The sequence below is a fragment of the Equus przewalskii genome, chromosome 28 (genome assembly GCF_037783145.1).
Source record: "Equus przewalskii isolate Varuska chromosome 28, EquPr2, whole genome shotgun sequence".
Taxonomy (NCBI): Eukaryota; Metazoa; Chordata; class Mammalia; order Perissodactyla; family Equidae; genus Equus; species Equus przewalskii.
In genome coordinates, this window is record NC_091858.1 from 8,455,940 (window position 1) to 8,472,660 (window position 16,721).

Below are 16,721 nucleotides of genomic sequence, written 5' to 3' on the forward strand. Positions count from 1 at the left end.
TTCAAATTTAAGTAGGGGTCCTCTATTTTACCTGGTAACTCTACCTTTGGATTGCAAAAGAACTGTGTTTTTTTCCCTTTGGATAGGAAGACCAAGTTAAAATTGGGGATAAAGTCAAAGAGAACAGGATTTGAACTCTGGCCCTTGAGAAAATGACTTCACTTTATTTACTTTCCTATTCTGAGAAGTATAAACTCTCTAAACTTTGAATATACTAACAGGTGGAGAGATGGAGCCTGTACCCTGGGTTATCCTGATGCTGGAGAACATACTGGTTCATCGCTTATTCACCATGTCTGTGCTTAGTTTTGAGGTATTTCATGAACAAAATCCCATCACGTCCATTGAGGGCAGAGTCAATGACATCATTGCAAAAGGTAGTAAGAAAAGGTATACACCTATGACGGGATAAAAATTAGATAATAAAAAAATTCAAAGTGGTAATAAAATTACAAATGTTGCACATATATACGGGTTGAATTGATTCATAGTAGGAATCATTCTGAAGGACAAAGCAAGTCATGTAATTTGTGGAAAGTGCTATATTTATGTAATTGAATACAATCAGCAGGAGATGAAGAAAAATGATGGGAAAAATAGGAAAAGAATTGTGTTTTAAAGCATGGCTAGAAGATTAGCATTGATGCCATTAGCCTAATGTTAGTTTAGAAGAGCCCAGAAGTCTGTTGAGAGTTTAAAAGTATGGCCCAAATTCACAGTCAGTTCTATGGGTTCAAGGTGTTATTCAAGTCTACACAGCCTGAAAGAAATGTTCAAAATGCCAGTGTAGACCACACATCTTCTGAGGGACTCCCTAACTCTGTGAAGATCATAAAGGATAGGGATTCCCAGACTCCATATTATTCCACTACAGATGAAGGCAGTGCATTTTGGGAAAAGATGTAGAATGGAACGTGTGTTAGTGGGGAGAAGAGCATTCCTGGTTTTCAGACTTTAAGGACACATTCGGGCCATTCTTTGATGGAAATGATTCTGGGAAACATACATTTTGGGCTCTAACCTAATACCTGGCACAGAATAGATGATTATTAAACATTGTTTCCTTACTTCCTCTTTTCTCAAATCGTTTATCATCTCCTACCTTGTACTGAAGTTGTGGGAAAGAAATATTTATTTTTCCTTCATGTTTCACTGGGCCAAGACTATTTATACAGAATAATTGTAGTAAGTATGTATTACATGTAATAGCTACTGCATGAATGAGTAAAAATGAATGCATAGAAGCAAAAATCTTAATTTTCAACTTAACAATAAAAGGCCCAGTGAGGAGTTAGCAGGAAGATGTAAGACTATAACTTGACAAATATTTATTGAACATCTAATACATACTAGGCACAGTGGTAAATGTGGTATAAGGATGAATAAGACTCTATACTGTCTAGCAGAAGGAAGAGATTATGTCTATCAGGAAGGGAATCCAGGCTAGTATAAGGACGATGAAATAGGGAAATAGTTTGATACTTGTCAAATTACAGGGGTAACTAACCCAGACTCGGTTGGGGCGAGTGGCGGGGTTTGGTGAAGGCCTTGCAGAAGTAACACCTAAGCAGAGACCTGAAGGAAGAATAAGTTAAACAGGTTAAGTATTAGGTGGAGGGAAAGAGTTTTCAGGCAGAAGTAACAGAATGTATAAGGTACTCTATGCCCAATGGGAATAGGCTATTCAAAACTAAGATGCTTTGTTTGGCTGAAGAATATTGGAAGTAAAAGATGCAATGATTAAGCTGATTGAGAGAAGCTGATGTGATTAAGAAAAGAAAGCTGAGACCAGATCATGTATGTTAAGTACTTTGGGCTTTACCTGAAAAATAATGGTGAGCTATTGAAGAGGTTTAAACATGGAGGCGATGTGACCAGAATTCATGTTTTAGAAAGATCAGATAAATTGATATAGGGCAAGACTGTATACAGGGCTGCAACTGTAGAAATCCTGGTTTGGAATGAAGATGGCCTGAACTTTTTAAACTTTTCTTCTGAGATACCATTTTCTTTTCATCTGGTTTTTCTCTTACTATACTGGCTATTACTTTTCTGTCTCCTCTGCGGTGATTTCTGACCTTCTTTACATCTAAATGTTGATGTCCTTCAGCGTTTGGTCTTCAGATCTCTTCCCTTTTCTATTCACACTCATTATCTGGTGATCTCATTCAACCTAAAGGCTTTAAATATCATCTGGACACTGACAAGCCCCAGATTTATGTCACCAGCCAGGACACTCCTCTGTCCTCCAGACTCGTATTTTCAATTGCCTACTCAACTTCTCCATTTAGACGTTTAATGGGTATCTCAAACTTAGCATTTGTAACACCGAATGCTTTATTTGCCCTCCAGATTTGCTAGACCAAGTTTTCCCCAAATCAGTAATGGCAACTCCATCCTTCTAACTGCGTAGCCAAAATTTTGGAATCACCCATAATACTTTTCTTTCTCTCATACTATATGTTCAACCCATCAGCAAATCTTTTTGACTCTGCCTTCAAAAGATATCCAGAATACAACTTGTTTTTACAATTTCCGATGTTATCTCTCTGGCTCAAGCCACAGCCATCTTGAACTTAGGTATTGTAATAGCCTAGATTATTGTAATAGATTATTGTTACAAAAGATCATTGTAACAGGGCTCCTTGCTTCTGCTCTGGTTCCCTATATGTTTAAACTCAACACAGCAGGCAGAGTTTATCCTTGAAAATATTAGTTCATGTCACTATGAATAAAAACCTTCAATGGCTTCCCATCTTGCTTGCAGCAAAGTTCAAAGTCATTACAATGGCCTATAACGCACTTGGCAGTTACCCCCTTGCCCCACATCTCTGATCTTAGCTACTCCCTTTGCCACGCTGCTCCAGATACCCTGGCCTCCTTACTGCTCCTGATACCCCAAGGAAGCTCCCACCTCACAGCCTTTGCATCCTGCTGTTCCCTTTGCTGGCATGCTCGCCCCCCAGATATCCAGAATGTTTGTTTCCTTGCTTTTCTTCAAGTCTCTTGTGAAACGTAACTTTATCACAGAGACCTCTGAACACCTTCTACAAAAATGCAGCACTCCCTCCAACCCTGCCCGAGCCCCTTACCCAGCTTCATTTCACTTCACAACACTTACTACTATCTCCATGGCACTGAGCACTACATATTTTCTGGTCTGTTTCCATTTCCGCTCACTTAGACTGTGAGCTTTGTGGAAGCAGAAACTGTTTCTGTTTTGCTCAGTGTTGATTTTCCACCACCTAGAACATTTCCTAGCACATGGTGAGCACTCAATAAATAAGCGTTGAATGAATAAAGGGAAGACAGGAATAGAGTGAAAATGGAGAGAGGCTGATGAACTTGAGATCTATTTAGGTGGTAAAATAGTCAGATTGCAATGATTTATTGGGTATTAAGCAGAAGGGGGAGGACGAGGGGAGAGAGTCCTAGGCAGCTCTCCAATTTTCAGACCTAGAATTAAGTTGATGGTATAGTATTCACTGAACTAGAGAAGATGGGACAGAACTGTATTGAGAACAGGGACAGACAAGGATAAATTCAATTTTGAAAAAATTGAGATTAAGGTTTTCAGGAGATTTTCAACTGGAGATGTCCTGATGGTAGCTTACTCTAAAACTATTGGATTTGTGCTTAGCATGCATCTCTATTAGGTATGAAATGACTATGTGGAAAGGAGAGGAAGAGAGACTGTGTGGTTCTGAGTTATTTTCTAGGGGAAGGGTAAGTTCTTTTCATCCCTAAGGTGAACCTGCTCAATTAGCCACTTCTTAGGAGCTCACAGCTTTTCAGAAAGCCACATTCCACAAGAAGTCTCATTGTCTGAACACAACCATTTCTCAGTCTGACTCTGGGGGTGCGTGTTTGCCATTCAGAATCTACTATATTTTACTGCACCTCCTGACATTGTTACACAACATTTATTGAAAGCACATTTGATGGTAATGAAGTTTCTATTAACTATGATTAAATCTCATAAAGCACCTGAAGATAATTTAAGATGTGCAGAAGCAGAAAATGAAACATTCGGTTTAGTACATTAGGAAACGTAATTGATTAAATTATCTCATTTACAATAAGTGCTTTCATGAGCTACGCCGTGCACATATTTTCCCCAGTTTGTCATTATGATTTGCCAACAGATACCTTAAGACTTCACTTTCTTTTTACACCTCCCTGCAACCCAAAGCTGGCTCCTCGGCCCGCCTGCTCACAGAGGACTGCGTGCAAGGCTCTGAGTGATGTTTTCTATCCACCAGGCCTTGCGGAGGATCATGTGTACAGCTATATATAGGAGCAGGTTGTTTCTCAATTATCTTCATAATTGACTTTGATTTTGCATCAGTAATGATTCATGTCGTCTTAAACTAAGCCCCTCTTTCACTGAACAACCACAGCCTGAATTTGTATAATGCACTCCTAACCACGCAACTTACAGAACCCCGATTAGATTCCTCGGGGAGACTTTAGCAATCACATTGGTTCTGTGAAGAGTTTATTTTTAGGAAATCACAAATTAAAACAGTTTAAGCAATTCCATTGCAGTATCCAGCAATTAAGCATGGTGTTCAGGAGCGAGATCCCCAAGCAAAAACTAATTCAGAAATCCCTGAGGACTAGAAATAGCTACTGTGGGGTTTATGGCTGGAAGTACTGATGTAACCAAATTAGAATGATACAGGACTCACAAACTAAGCATGAAATTAATTTTTAAAAAGCACATGTGCATTTCTAAGTAACTCTCTCATTGGCCACTACACGGATAGCCATGCTCTTGCTGGCGTTACACACGAGAACCAGTGGATGGCATGGGCTCTATGACCAGGAGGCAATTGAAAGTACACTTACTCCAGCTGTCATCCTGAGGTCTTGACCCAGGCACAAGGCAAATATTCAATGACCTGTTTTTTACTCTCTCCCTCAACATGCACATGCATATACACATACACACAGCCAGGTTTCCCCACCTTCGATCTTCCTGTGAGTTCAAAATGAAGTATGCAAGATATCAGAGGACCACTACCTAAGAACCAGTAATGACTGTAAGGACAGCAGATAGGGAAGAGAAGTTAAGAAAGTTTGTTGCTCTGCAAAGTTCTCGGACTCTGCCTGTGATGGCATCTTTATATGAAAACCTGCCTGAAGCAGCATAATGAAGTATGAACATAACAGCCTTACTAGATCTTTCTCTCATGTCTCCTGATCCCCAGGTACTAGGTCCGAAGGTACCTATTTCTGTCTATTGTCACAGGGTCTTAATTCTTTCAAAGACATTAGCTAATAAGAGCTATTAACCCTCCCAAGCTACTTGAATTTTAAACACCAGGATTTAAAAGATCAGAAGCCATTCATCTTATCCCACTGTAGGAGATACTGGCCAGGGACATCTTCCACAAGCTTTACAAACCAAACCAGCCAGGCAGTTGTCTAACTCTCCTTTTGCCAAGAGCGGTATTGCTGACACCTTTCCATCTTGAGGTTTCCCTAGTTTTCTTTACATATTTCTGAATGCTTGAGAACCATTTGGGGGACTTATTAACATGGAGATGCTCTGGAGCCACCCTCCCTCCCACCCCTGCAGCAGAATTTCTAGTTCATTTGATCTATTCTGAGGTGGGGCATATTAAACAAGCTCCCACCACACCCCAAGATTCTGATGCACGTGGTCGCTGATTCACCTTTTGAGAAACATTTTTCTAAGACAGTGGTCCTCAAACCAAGCTGCACGTTGAAATCACCTGATGATCTTTAAAATTAGGAATTCCTGGATTCTAAGCCACGCCCATTCAGATTCTATTGGTCTGGGGGTACAGCCTGGGAATTGGGATTTAAAAAAAAAAAATCCACCTCCAGGTGGCTCTAAAGTCCAGGCAAGGCTGAAAACTACTGGGTCAAAGGCTGAGCTGCCAACAATTCAAGCTGTGTTGCTTTTCCCAAATCCACTGTATGCATAAGGTGGAGATAATGCAAAGGTCTCTGCAGGAAGCAAGGCTATGTACAGAGAGCTCAAGCCAGCACCGACACCCAAATTTTTAGTTCCTGATGGTTTCACTGTGGAATACCGGTTCCTAAATTCTCCAGTTGCCGTGGATTTCATGGTTTGCCTCTCAGCCACCCCCTCCTCCAAGGTGGAGAAGCTAGGTGTCAGCCTGTTTCCCAAGGCTGCTCTCATGAAAGCGTGTACTGACAAATATTTATTAATTTTAATGCTATAAATCTCCTCAGAAATAAGAATCCTAGATGACATTTGCAGAGAAATGGACTTACAGGCAGGCGGAATCAAGAGGAGAGATTTACTTTTATTCTGAGGGAGGGGAGGGGCGTGCATATTTCTTTTCGATTTCAACCTCTGATATGTGACTCCAAACCCCGTGAGGAGAAGCCCTGAAATCCCCGGATCTTTCTTACAAACTTCAATTCCATTTGGCTCCTAAACAAATACAACAGTAAGGCAACAAATATGAGAAAAATTATATTCACAAGAGGAAAAATAACTTACTTTGGGGTTTTATTTCATGAAGAGGTTTTTTATCTAAAAGAAAGAAAGAGAAAAAGAAAGTTGCATTTAATAAATTTACACGGAGCAGATATATTTCCTATAGCACTTTATGTCTACTTCTAACCATGAAATGTCTTTTCTGTTTTTGCAGACAATATGGATTATGTTGTCTGTATTTTTCCTTCTCATCCTAATTTTTTTCTCCTTTGCAATGTTTTTTTGAGGATGGGTTGCTTCATTCTTTTTATGTTCCCTCAGGCTTACTAGAGTTTCTCTCTGTTGCATTTGCTAGATTCTTATCAGCACGAAGAGAGCAGTGAGCTTGCAGCCTATCCCTTTTTTATATACAGCTGGAAGACTGCTCAGGTAAGGGATGTTATTTCACTATATATGATGATAGAAAAATGAACCAGTGAATAAATATTTAAAGGGCTTCCGCATTGGTTTGCAGTTATAGCCAGGATAAAAAGTTCCAAAGTATGCCATTTATCCATTCTTGTTATGGGTACAATACTGTGAGCATACTGAAGGTTTGTTTTTAAGAAATCATACTTTTGGGTATCATGTCTCTTATCTGTTAAAATGGGTACGATCTCTCTTAATGGAAAGGTGTCATTCTGTAATCATGGTATTGAGCAGTGCAGTGGTCAGATGAGATGGCTAAAGAGAAAAGACATTCAGCCTCTTCCTTAAGCAGGGCCATAGGAGCCAGAGCTCAGATTGAGACATTTTTGTCAATTCTCCTGTTGTCCTCCAACCACCCTCTCCTGTCTGGTCTCCCATCACCAAGTAATCTTACAAGTCACTTTGAGACATGGCGCCTGCGGCTTACTATGTCTTATACCACCGTCCCTCCGCTCCCCATTCCCCCAGCCCGGGCCTTGTCCCAGCCCACACAACTCCACCACCATGCAGAAATCTGGGACGACTACACTTTAGACACCATGTCAAGATTCCAGAAGGTTTGCATGGTGTATTATCCCTCTTATAAGTCCCTTCATAAGACTTAGACTGAACACTGTCAGCCTGCAAGCCCTGAGACTGTTGCTAATCATTCACAGAGTCACACTATGGTAGGGGGACCTTGAAAGGTCACCTAGTACAGTCCCCTTCCTTCATTTGCCTGAAGGCGAACCAAGCAGGGTGAGACACTGTCATTTTGGATTATGATTTTAACTGAATCAAATCTAGCAGAGGACACATTTGAGAACTTCATAAATATTATCTGACTGACTGCATCGTGACCCCTCCCAGGCAGACAGACACGGCTGTATTCCGAATCCTTCACAGAATATCACTCACCCCAACCTGCTCCTGCACTTAAGACCAATTTTGACAGAAAACCCTGAGAGTGTACTTTGAATTCAGCCCTTGTGTGTTTTGCTATCTGATTTGTTATGGAAGTAGCTTTTCAAAGTTGTGTGCAAATCAGTCTTGCCAATGGGCCACCTTTTTTCTTTTCTTTTTTTTCTTTTTTTATACAATGGAAAAGTTAAGTGGGAAAGGGTAATTTCTGGCAAATCCTTCTTTAAAATGAAAAAATCCTCCCAAAAATAAGTTGTTCAAGTTGATATGATCATATTCCGATTTTTACACAGACAACGCTGCGTCACCCTTACTGCACAGATTCACTGCCACTAGTTTTCCTCAGAGCAGGTGGCACCTCCCAAGTCCAGATGCTAATGCACTCAAGAATTAGAATAAAACAACTTTGGGGGTTTTAACCTAACTTCAGGTTTTGCTTATTGCATGCTATCTGAGAGCATTTGGCAGGGGCACAGCGAGGCTGGCAGGCTAAGGCTAAGACATCTGAAAGTGATGCATTGCTAGAATGACACAAAGAGACGTGCAGAACATCTGTTTAGAACTCTGGCTGAGCTTAACAGTATTTTCTTCCTTCTAAACCACAGGAATGGAGATTATGCCAGGTAGCAAAATGAAACTCTATTAAAAACAGGTGAGATATATAACCATTCCCCAGGAAGATAAATTGAATACAGACAGGCTGTGAAAAAATTGGGGTGGTAGAGTTCTCCCGGTTACAGTGAGAAAGGAAGAAAGAGTGAATGGGGCTGAACAGGGCTGAGGTCCTGAGACAGAGATCTGGGTCACAGGGCACTCAGGGCAGAGGAGTGGGGTGTTCCCCACTCTGACACAGCTCTGGTGTCATCGTCATTGGCAGTGTGGTGTTGTGGGAGCAGTGCAGACTCTCAGGGCCAGAACTGGATTTAAATCTCGAACTGTCTTCATTCTATCTGTCACCTCAGTGCTCTCCACAGTAAAATGGGAATAATAATGTCCTTGAAACTTGGTACTTGGATTATACATGATAAATATAAAGCCAATAGCAAAGGGCTAGCACGAGTTCAGCATCAGTAAATGGTAGCTAATAAATGAAATTATAATTTCAACATATTATGAATAGGATCATCATCATTTGTTCAGAGTAAAAAAATGACTGTGCTACTGCTTGGAGACATGTCACACCTCCAAATCAGAAAGTCTAGTGAATTTCAGGCGTGCTTTAAGGGCAAAAATTAAGAATCTTGTGTCTAGTCCTGGCCTCCGCTTTCTGAGACTGATGGCAAGTTAAAACTTCACTTTCCTGATATGTAGAAAGACGAGCAGGAACCAGAAGACCCCTATGGGCTCCCTAGCTTTCACCCACTATAAATCTGCAGAAGAACACCCAAAGACATTCCAGAGAAATCCATGTGAAAGGATTTCCTAAAGCAGAGTAAAATTTATTCAAAGGGCTGCTGCTCTACCAAAGAATTTTTTACGCTAAGGTCCAGCATGTTTCGTGCGTCAGCGTGCATACTTAAACAGAAAAGGCTGGAAGCTTCTGGTGTCCAAGAGAGCTTTAATCTCCCGGCACCAGCAGCAAAATTGAATTCTGCTGTATTTTGTTAAATACCAGAATCTTGACAGCAAGCTGCTGTCATAGAGCATTTTCCCAGCCTGAAATGTCCGATCAGAGATTGTTCTCCCATGAGCTCGAGAGAAGACTACCTACTGACCTCACTATCTTTTGCAAGAACTGCCCGTTCCATACTCCAAGTTTTTTTCTTCTGTCTGCATAGGCATTTTCTCACAAGGCTCAGGAACATGCATGCACTTGGTCTTGGTCAATGAAATCCTCCACTTGAATGTTACCTTTCTCCAAGGCCGTATTCAATGACCTCTTAGTAAATCAATCCATCAAGGCCATGGTTCTTAATGTTGGCTGCACATTAGAATCATCTGGGGAGCTTTTTAAAAAATACTCATGCCTGAGCACCACTCCAAGAGCTCCTTATTAACTGGGGTTTGTGTTTTTGTAATTACTGAGGGCACCACCACTTCCTAGCAACAAATCTGGGGCTCTGTGTTCTCGACTTCAGTTACTCTCTGTCTCCTGAAAAGGCTGTTGGGTGGCTATAGTACACAGATGGACTCAGAAGGCTCTTTCTGTATCCTGCAGGCAGAGAAATGTAATTTTGATCCAGTGGCAGCTGAGCTGGAGTTTGGGAAAATCATAACAGATTTCCCAGCTTCTAACATACATGGAGAGGTACCTTCTGGGTAAATGGAAATTGATAAGACATTATAACTCAGTCTTATAATTTGTGTATTTACGAGTTAAACATGTAAAAGTGTTTTTTTATTTTATTTTTAATAGTATCTTAAATTGTCATGTTTTCCTAAAAAAATCATTTTTCTATTTACGTAGTTTATTACACAGTTGCTGTGTCCAAAATAAAAAAAATATTCACAAGTGCAAAAGGAAAAAAAACATAATTTCTACCACCAAGAGGTTATCATTAATGTTAAGTTACATGTACAAATATCAGCTTTTTTCCTTATGATTTGATACATATATAAGATGATGTGCATGAGTATATGCTTATACATATATAGCTGCAGGAAACTACATAAAATTGACAGTAATTGACCTTTTTTAGCTAAAAAATATAAAATTGTCTTTTATATATTGTTCTGCAATCTGCTTTTGTCTTTTAATACTGTAATGCAACTATTGCTTTGTGTCTGGGGCTTGTATGTGTGTGTGTGTGTCTGTAGAAGTATATATATTTATATATGAGAGAAAGGGAGAGAGAAAGAAGGAGAGAGAGACAGCCATCCTGCCTTTTTATTTTTGGTGGTGATTCATTTCTTTTCTACCTTTCTTTAGTTTCTTGCTTCCTTTGTTATACGGATGCTTCCAAAGCATTTCCATGGTGTCCATTGTTCTTAAGAGCTATTTATAGCTACACACCTAGTTCCCCCCACCCATCCACATCCAGCCTTATCCTTTCTCTGCCAGGGAATAAATGTGTCCAGCTGCATGTAGCCCACATCCTGGGGATCTAAAAGAACAGGCCTGAGGAGAGATGGCACGTGTGGACAGATGGGTTCAATCTCCCACCCATAGAGGGGTACGGGGTGCTCTTCAAAATCTGAGTTGGAATTATTTGAAATTGGCTCCTATGTGCTTTGAATACTACACAGATATGTTTGATACCAGAGTCTATGTTGTTTTTTTAGATTCAGGCATAGAGCCACTCACTGTGGACTAATATCCACCAGGACAGTAAGCTGGGACAGCAACTCTCCAACTAGGCAGCAACTCACAGATGTCATTATAGTTAATGACTGCCATTCTTTTATTTCACTAAACCAGTCATGTCCCATGTTTTCATCACCAAAGACCATTTTTACTATTCCCTTCTTCATACATCATATGCTTTGAAATCTTTTTCGTCCCCTAAAAAAAGACACGTGTTGGGTGTCTTATTTTAATTTACCCACCAGAGTCTTTGTAATCTTAAATTATTTAGGAGCTGGCTCTGAAATCTATGGAATAGTCAGTCTTTTCTGTCCATTCTCTGGCTATTTCCTTGTTCACTGGAATTATTCCCTAACATCAACAAGCAGGAATCTACCATGATTCCACATTGCCTCCAAGTCATGGGCCAACTATTCTGCCTACATTTACAGTCTTGTACTAACTTGTCCCTCCATACAAAATTTGACTCAGTTTCCACAGCACCTCAGCACAAACCCATGGTCTAGTTCAATCAATCCATTAGCTCTCCAGACTCACTCAGTGCTTTTGCCCATGCTGCTCCCTTTCCTTGGTGTGCCCTTCTCCCTCCAAACGTCCCATATAAAAATGTCCTGTCTCCAAGGCAGAGATCAGTTTCTGATTCCTTCATGAACTCTTTGGTGCTTGCTCTGTTTGCGGGGATCTCTTCCTTCTCTGGACAGCTTATCTTAGTTGTAGTCACTGAAATACACTGTGGACATTTTTTCAAAAACGCTCATTTGATTTATTTTATACTTTTGTCATCATTGTTCGTTATGTGTCTGGAAATGGAAATCATATTTAAATGATTAGCTTACAAATAATTGGTACTGAAACCAATCACAGCAAGAAAAATAGTGGGGAAGATGAAATTAAAAGCTATTTTCTTGATTATTTACCGACTGGCAGCAAAGACATTGAAGTTATTGATTACCAATGTGTTTCATTTATTCATGCTTTCTGGCTTCCCCCATCACTAGAAATAATCAAGAACCAGTGTTACACCCTCTGAATGCTACCCAAGGCTGCAGGAAATCCCTGGACCTGGCAAGTCTACCTTGTATTAGCTCTGGCAGATAATTAGATAAACACGAGGCCTGCTTTGCATTGGCAACACCCCTGCGAGTGTAAGTCAGGCACACATATGACAAGTGTGGATTCTATTGTCCTCTCCTCTGGGAGCTGAAAGTTCACTTAGGCAGTCGAACATGCAGAAACACAACCACCAGCTCTTGTATACACTCTAAAATTCTTCCAATGATCAAAAACGCAGAAAAGTGGAAAGAGCATAAAACATAGCCCATCTCTAGTTTTCACCCATTTTAGTTTGAATTTTCTCATTGCATTTTTCTTTCTGGTTCATTTTTTAAAGGTCCTGCTCAGAAACCACTCTTCAGAGACCACATTTACTGCTCGTATTACTGGGTTCGTTCAATCTTCCTTCCTCATGCTCCTCCCCCACCCCCAAGGCTTCCCAGTCTGTACAGACTATCACAAGATCTATTGCCCTCTTTAAAATGCACTCTGAGCACATCCCTGGTGGGCAAGTGCAGAAAATAAGATTCCTCCCCGGGTTTTCCAGTTGGTATTGTCTGTTAGAGAAATCTCTGCTCTCCCCACAGATACCTGGATAATTAGAGAAATTTCAGGATTGAATGGCAAAAACACCTACTTGAATAAAAACTCATAAGGTTTGAGATGCACATTAGTAAACAAAAAACAGCTATATTGACATCTTCCGCATAAGAATTGTTCAAGATTCCATCATGTTAACTAGGGGAAGTCAGACAGGTATCACAACAGATGGCTCATGGAATGTCACTTCTAATGACAACGACCTTTCAGAATTGCCCCTTAGCCAAAGCACATGGTTAGTGTGCATTAGGAGATGTAGTCTTCCCCATTTCTTCTTTCAAATTTGAGAACTCTTTATAGGAATGTCCTTTGCATTTCCCAAACTTAGACAAGTAAGTGTATATAATGATTATGTTCACAAGTATTATTTGTATATTTCATTTTTGAGCTAAATCATTTAAATTTCTATATTTCATATCATCTTTGTTATGACTTTCTACTCATTCTCATTGATTTTTTGAGTTTGCTTTTGTGATGGATGGACAGAGTAAAAATGCTCTCCGGTCACTCCAAACACTTTCAAGTACGTGTCTACAAAGACTTTCTTATCAGAAATTGGTCTCAAATTGGTAAAATGTAATGTTTCCAAACACTTTCAAGTACGTGTCTACAAAGACTTTCTTATCAGAAATTGGTCTCAAATTGGTAAAATGTAATGTTTCCAACTCTCCTCCAGGGGAAGATGCATATTAAAATCACTTTTGTGTCCTATGACTTATTTTACTTTGATTCATTCCCTTCCATCTACAATAAAAATACACATACACACGGAGGCAAAACTTAATAAAAATATTTAGAGTCTATAATTCAAGCTTAAAGGAATAATCTACCAGTTAATGTCATGATGATCACTTTCCTTGCCTTAAGACAGGAGTGATATACAAATTATTTAAAAATTATTTTAAAATATCCTACAGTGTAAGTGCCAGCCTTGACATGGAGTCATGGTGGCTTTCTGCTATGTCCAGGTTTCCTGTTGTGTTCCTTTAGCTGTTGGACCATAGGGAGGTCTGAGTAGGGAATGGATGGGGATGGTGGTTGTTAAAATGGCTATTTACCAATTGCTAAGAAAATACTTAGCAGTGCCAGCCTGGTGGCGCAGCGGTTAAGTTTGCATATTCCGCTTCTTGGCAGCCCGGGGTTCGCCGGTTAGGATCCCGGGTTCGGACATGGCACCACTTGGCAAAAGCCATGCTGTGGCAGGCATCCCATGTATAAAGTAGAGAAAGATGGGCATGGATGTTAGCTCAGGGCCAGTCTTCCTCAGCAAAAAGAGGAGGATTGGCAGTAGTTAGCTCAGGGCTACTCTTCCTCAAAAAAAAAAAAAAAAGAAAGAAAGAAAGAAAATACTTAGCAACCAATATACACAGCCTATCAGTCCTGTCTTACCAAAAAAAAAAAAAAGCTTACAGAGAAATTGTGACATGAGAACCTTTGACTTGTCAATTTCTTTAAGCTTTGTCAGTCCTCATGCTGGCCACATATTTACCGACTACATTACAGACTAAGCCACTTGCATGTAGAGTATATATCTTTGTTTTCTACCCATTCCCATTCCCTAGAACAGTAAATGGAATGGATTACAGTAGGTACTCAATAAATATTTGCTGAATGAATGAGTGCTGCTAAGCCTTGTATGTAATTTCAATTACAAACACTACAAAGTCAGGGTCCATAAATTTCCTATGGTCTGTATAAATTCCTAGGACATTGTGCTTCTCAATGAAGGGATTGGAGTGGAATGCAAGAGGCCTGGTTTGATAACTCAGTTCCTAGGTGAGGCTGGCAAACTGCTTTGTTGGGGCAGGGTATGGAGTTACCTTTGTTTCATTATCTAAAAGTCATCCCCCCAATCTCTGCAGAAGAATCATCCAAATGGTTAATTTTAGGTACCACTGAATTACAATTTCTTCTTAAAACTGTTTAAAAAGCATATCTGAAAACACTGACATGTCAGTGGTATTATTTTCATTTTTTTATATATACATGTATAAAATATGAAATACATGTATATGCACATATATATGAAAGCTACATTTGAGATATAAAATTATAATGACTTCATGTTTTTATTCTAGGATAAAATTTGGAGATCATCTAGCCCAAACTCCTTGTTTTATAGACATGAACACGAGACACGGGATCTTGAGAAATTTGCTCCGAGTCATGCACTAGTTAACAAAGTACCTGTACTAGGACTCCTGACTCCTAGCTCAGAGTCCTTTTTGCTACCCCATGATCTCTCTCCAAATGAGCAAGGCAGTTGTCCATTCCACTGAACACTAACATCGTCCTCTACCAAACACATGTATGCAAGGCCAGATCTTTTCTTCTTATAATACTGACACTTCTCTGGAGAAAGGGAAAGGCTAGGGTTAACGATAATGTGTATTGATGTTAATATCATCTTCATTTTATGTATCACCTTTCTCAATGATCTTGAAGAGACACATGTATTTAATTTGTAATTTAAAGAGAAAAGGTAGAATCAAAACAAAGAGGTTTCTCCTATCTCTATTAATTCCTTTTATTCAGCACACCCCAGAGGCCACTGAAGTCTTTATGGGAGTAGATTACTCAGTTTTAAATCACATCTCTGATTGGGTTCTTGCCATTTCTTTTATAGCTGGACCACTCTATGATCTCAGACATTAAATCTTTCTCGAGTCCAGACTAATATTTCTTACTCAGGGTTTTGTAGTGTTGAATCTTGATTAAACATACTACAAATGTAGAATTTGGAATTCACAGAATTAATAATATGGGGATAGTTTGTTTTATGTGACAGAGAACCTAAATTTTGGAAACTTCCTGATTAGAAGGAACCTTGGATATCAGTAGTTACTGACATCCAAATCTATTAAATATTGGAAAAAACATGGCAAAATTGCTAATTTGGGGATGTGGAAATGTGGAATAAGGGAAATACTAGACATGTAACCAATGTCATTGTTTCAGAATGACTGGCAGGAGAGTAGTAATCCTGGGATCTGTAGATTGCTATATAGCCTGGTAATGTGTATATTGGCTTTTTTTGTCCCCAATGAGAAAGGGCTTTTGAATTTGCATTGACAAATGAGGCTTTGCTTTATAAAAATTTTTCTCAGGAGGCTGTTAGAACATGTGTATTTCATAACATGAGGGAAACCTCCATATCCTGCTCCCAGTATGGTGAGGACTGATTTTTTCACTTAGGAATCATCCAGGCCCCTCTCCTGGACCTTGCCCTTGAGTTATTTTTATTCAGTGGTTAGAATCATAGAATTTTAGAACTAGTTGGGACCTCATCGATCACCTGGTCTGTCTCCTCCTCAGGACCAAATCCCGCATGCAAACGAAGATTGGAAAATCAACAGCTATTCATTCAGTCACTTATCAAAAGTTCTGGGAAAGGATATTGGAACTTTGTTCTGACGTGGAGTGTAAGAATCCTCATGAATTGCCGGGGTCCTCCTAAACTCTGTTTTCCTACAACTGGCAGTATGTCTCAAGTTACTGCTCAGGACTCGTCTGTATAAAGAATGCAATTTGCGTCTCTTAGGGATTTTGATGCCAAGTACATTCTATTAGGAATACTATATTAGCCAGATATATCAGGACATGTTTTAACAAAATATTTAACGTGTCACATTGTTCATACTTTTGCAGAACACAGAAAATATAGCTTTTCTGCCACAGGAATCTCTTTATTAGAAGATACACACACAATATAGTTATTATTTATCCAAACGGAGTGCTTACTACGGATGCTAAATGCTCTATTAGAAAGAACCTTTCCTAATAGACGCTATTATAACTTTATTTTATAGAGGAGTAAATTTAGGCTTAGAGAAATTAGTAAACTTTTGCTCATAGTATTGCAATCAAAATGCGAAATCAAGCAATGGGACCCCTGATCCCTGCTTCTTTCTTCAACCTGTTCTTTATCTATGGGATAAATGGTCGAATCCTGTATGCTCAGTTCATTTACTTCTCCCAATTCTCAGTTCGTGTCCATTTCTTATCTTCCAATAAGAG

General features: G+C 39.6%; 1 protein-coding gene across 9 annotated transcripts in view; it reads right to left on the minus strand.

Moving 5' to 3' along the window:
• The window catches only part of UNC5D (unc-5 netrin receptor D), a 492,857-nt gene that overhangs the window by 81,623 nt on the left and 394,513 nt on the right, over window positions 1-16,721 (minus strand). For 6 of the 9 annotated variants that reach the window (XM_070599132.1, XM_070599131.1, XM_070599130.1 and 3 more), the window contains one exon: window positions 6,503-6,535. The exons of the other annotated variants lie outside the window; for them this stretch is intronic. In XM_070599132.1, the coding sequence (XP_070455233.1) occupies window positions 6,503-6,535 (33 nt within the window). The remainder of the gene's footprint in view (window positions 1-6,502; window positions 6,536-16,721) is intronic. 9 annotated transcript variants of the gene reach the window in all.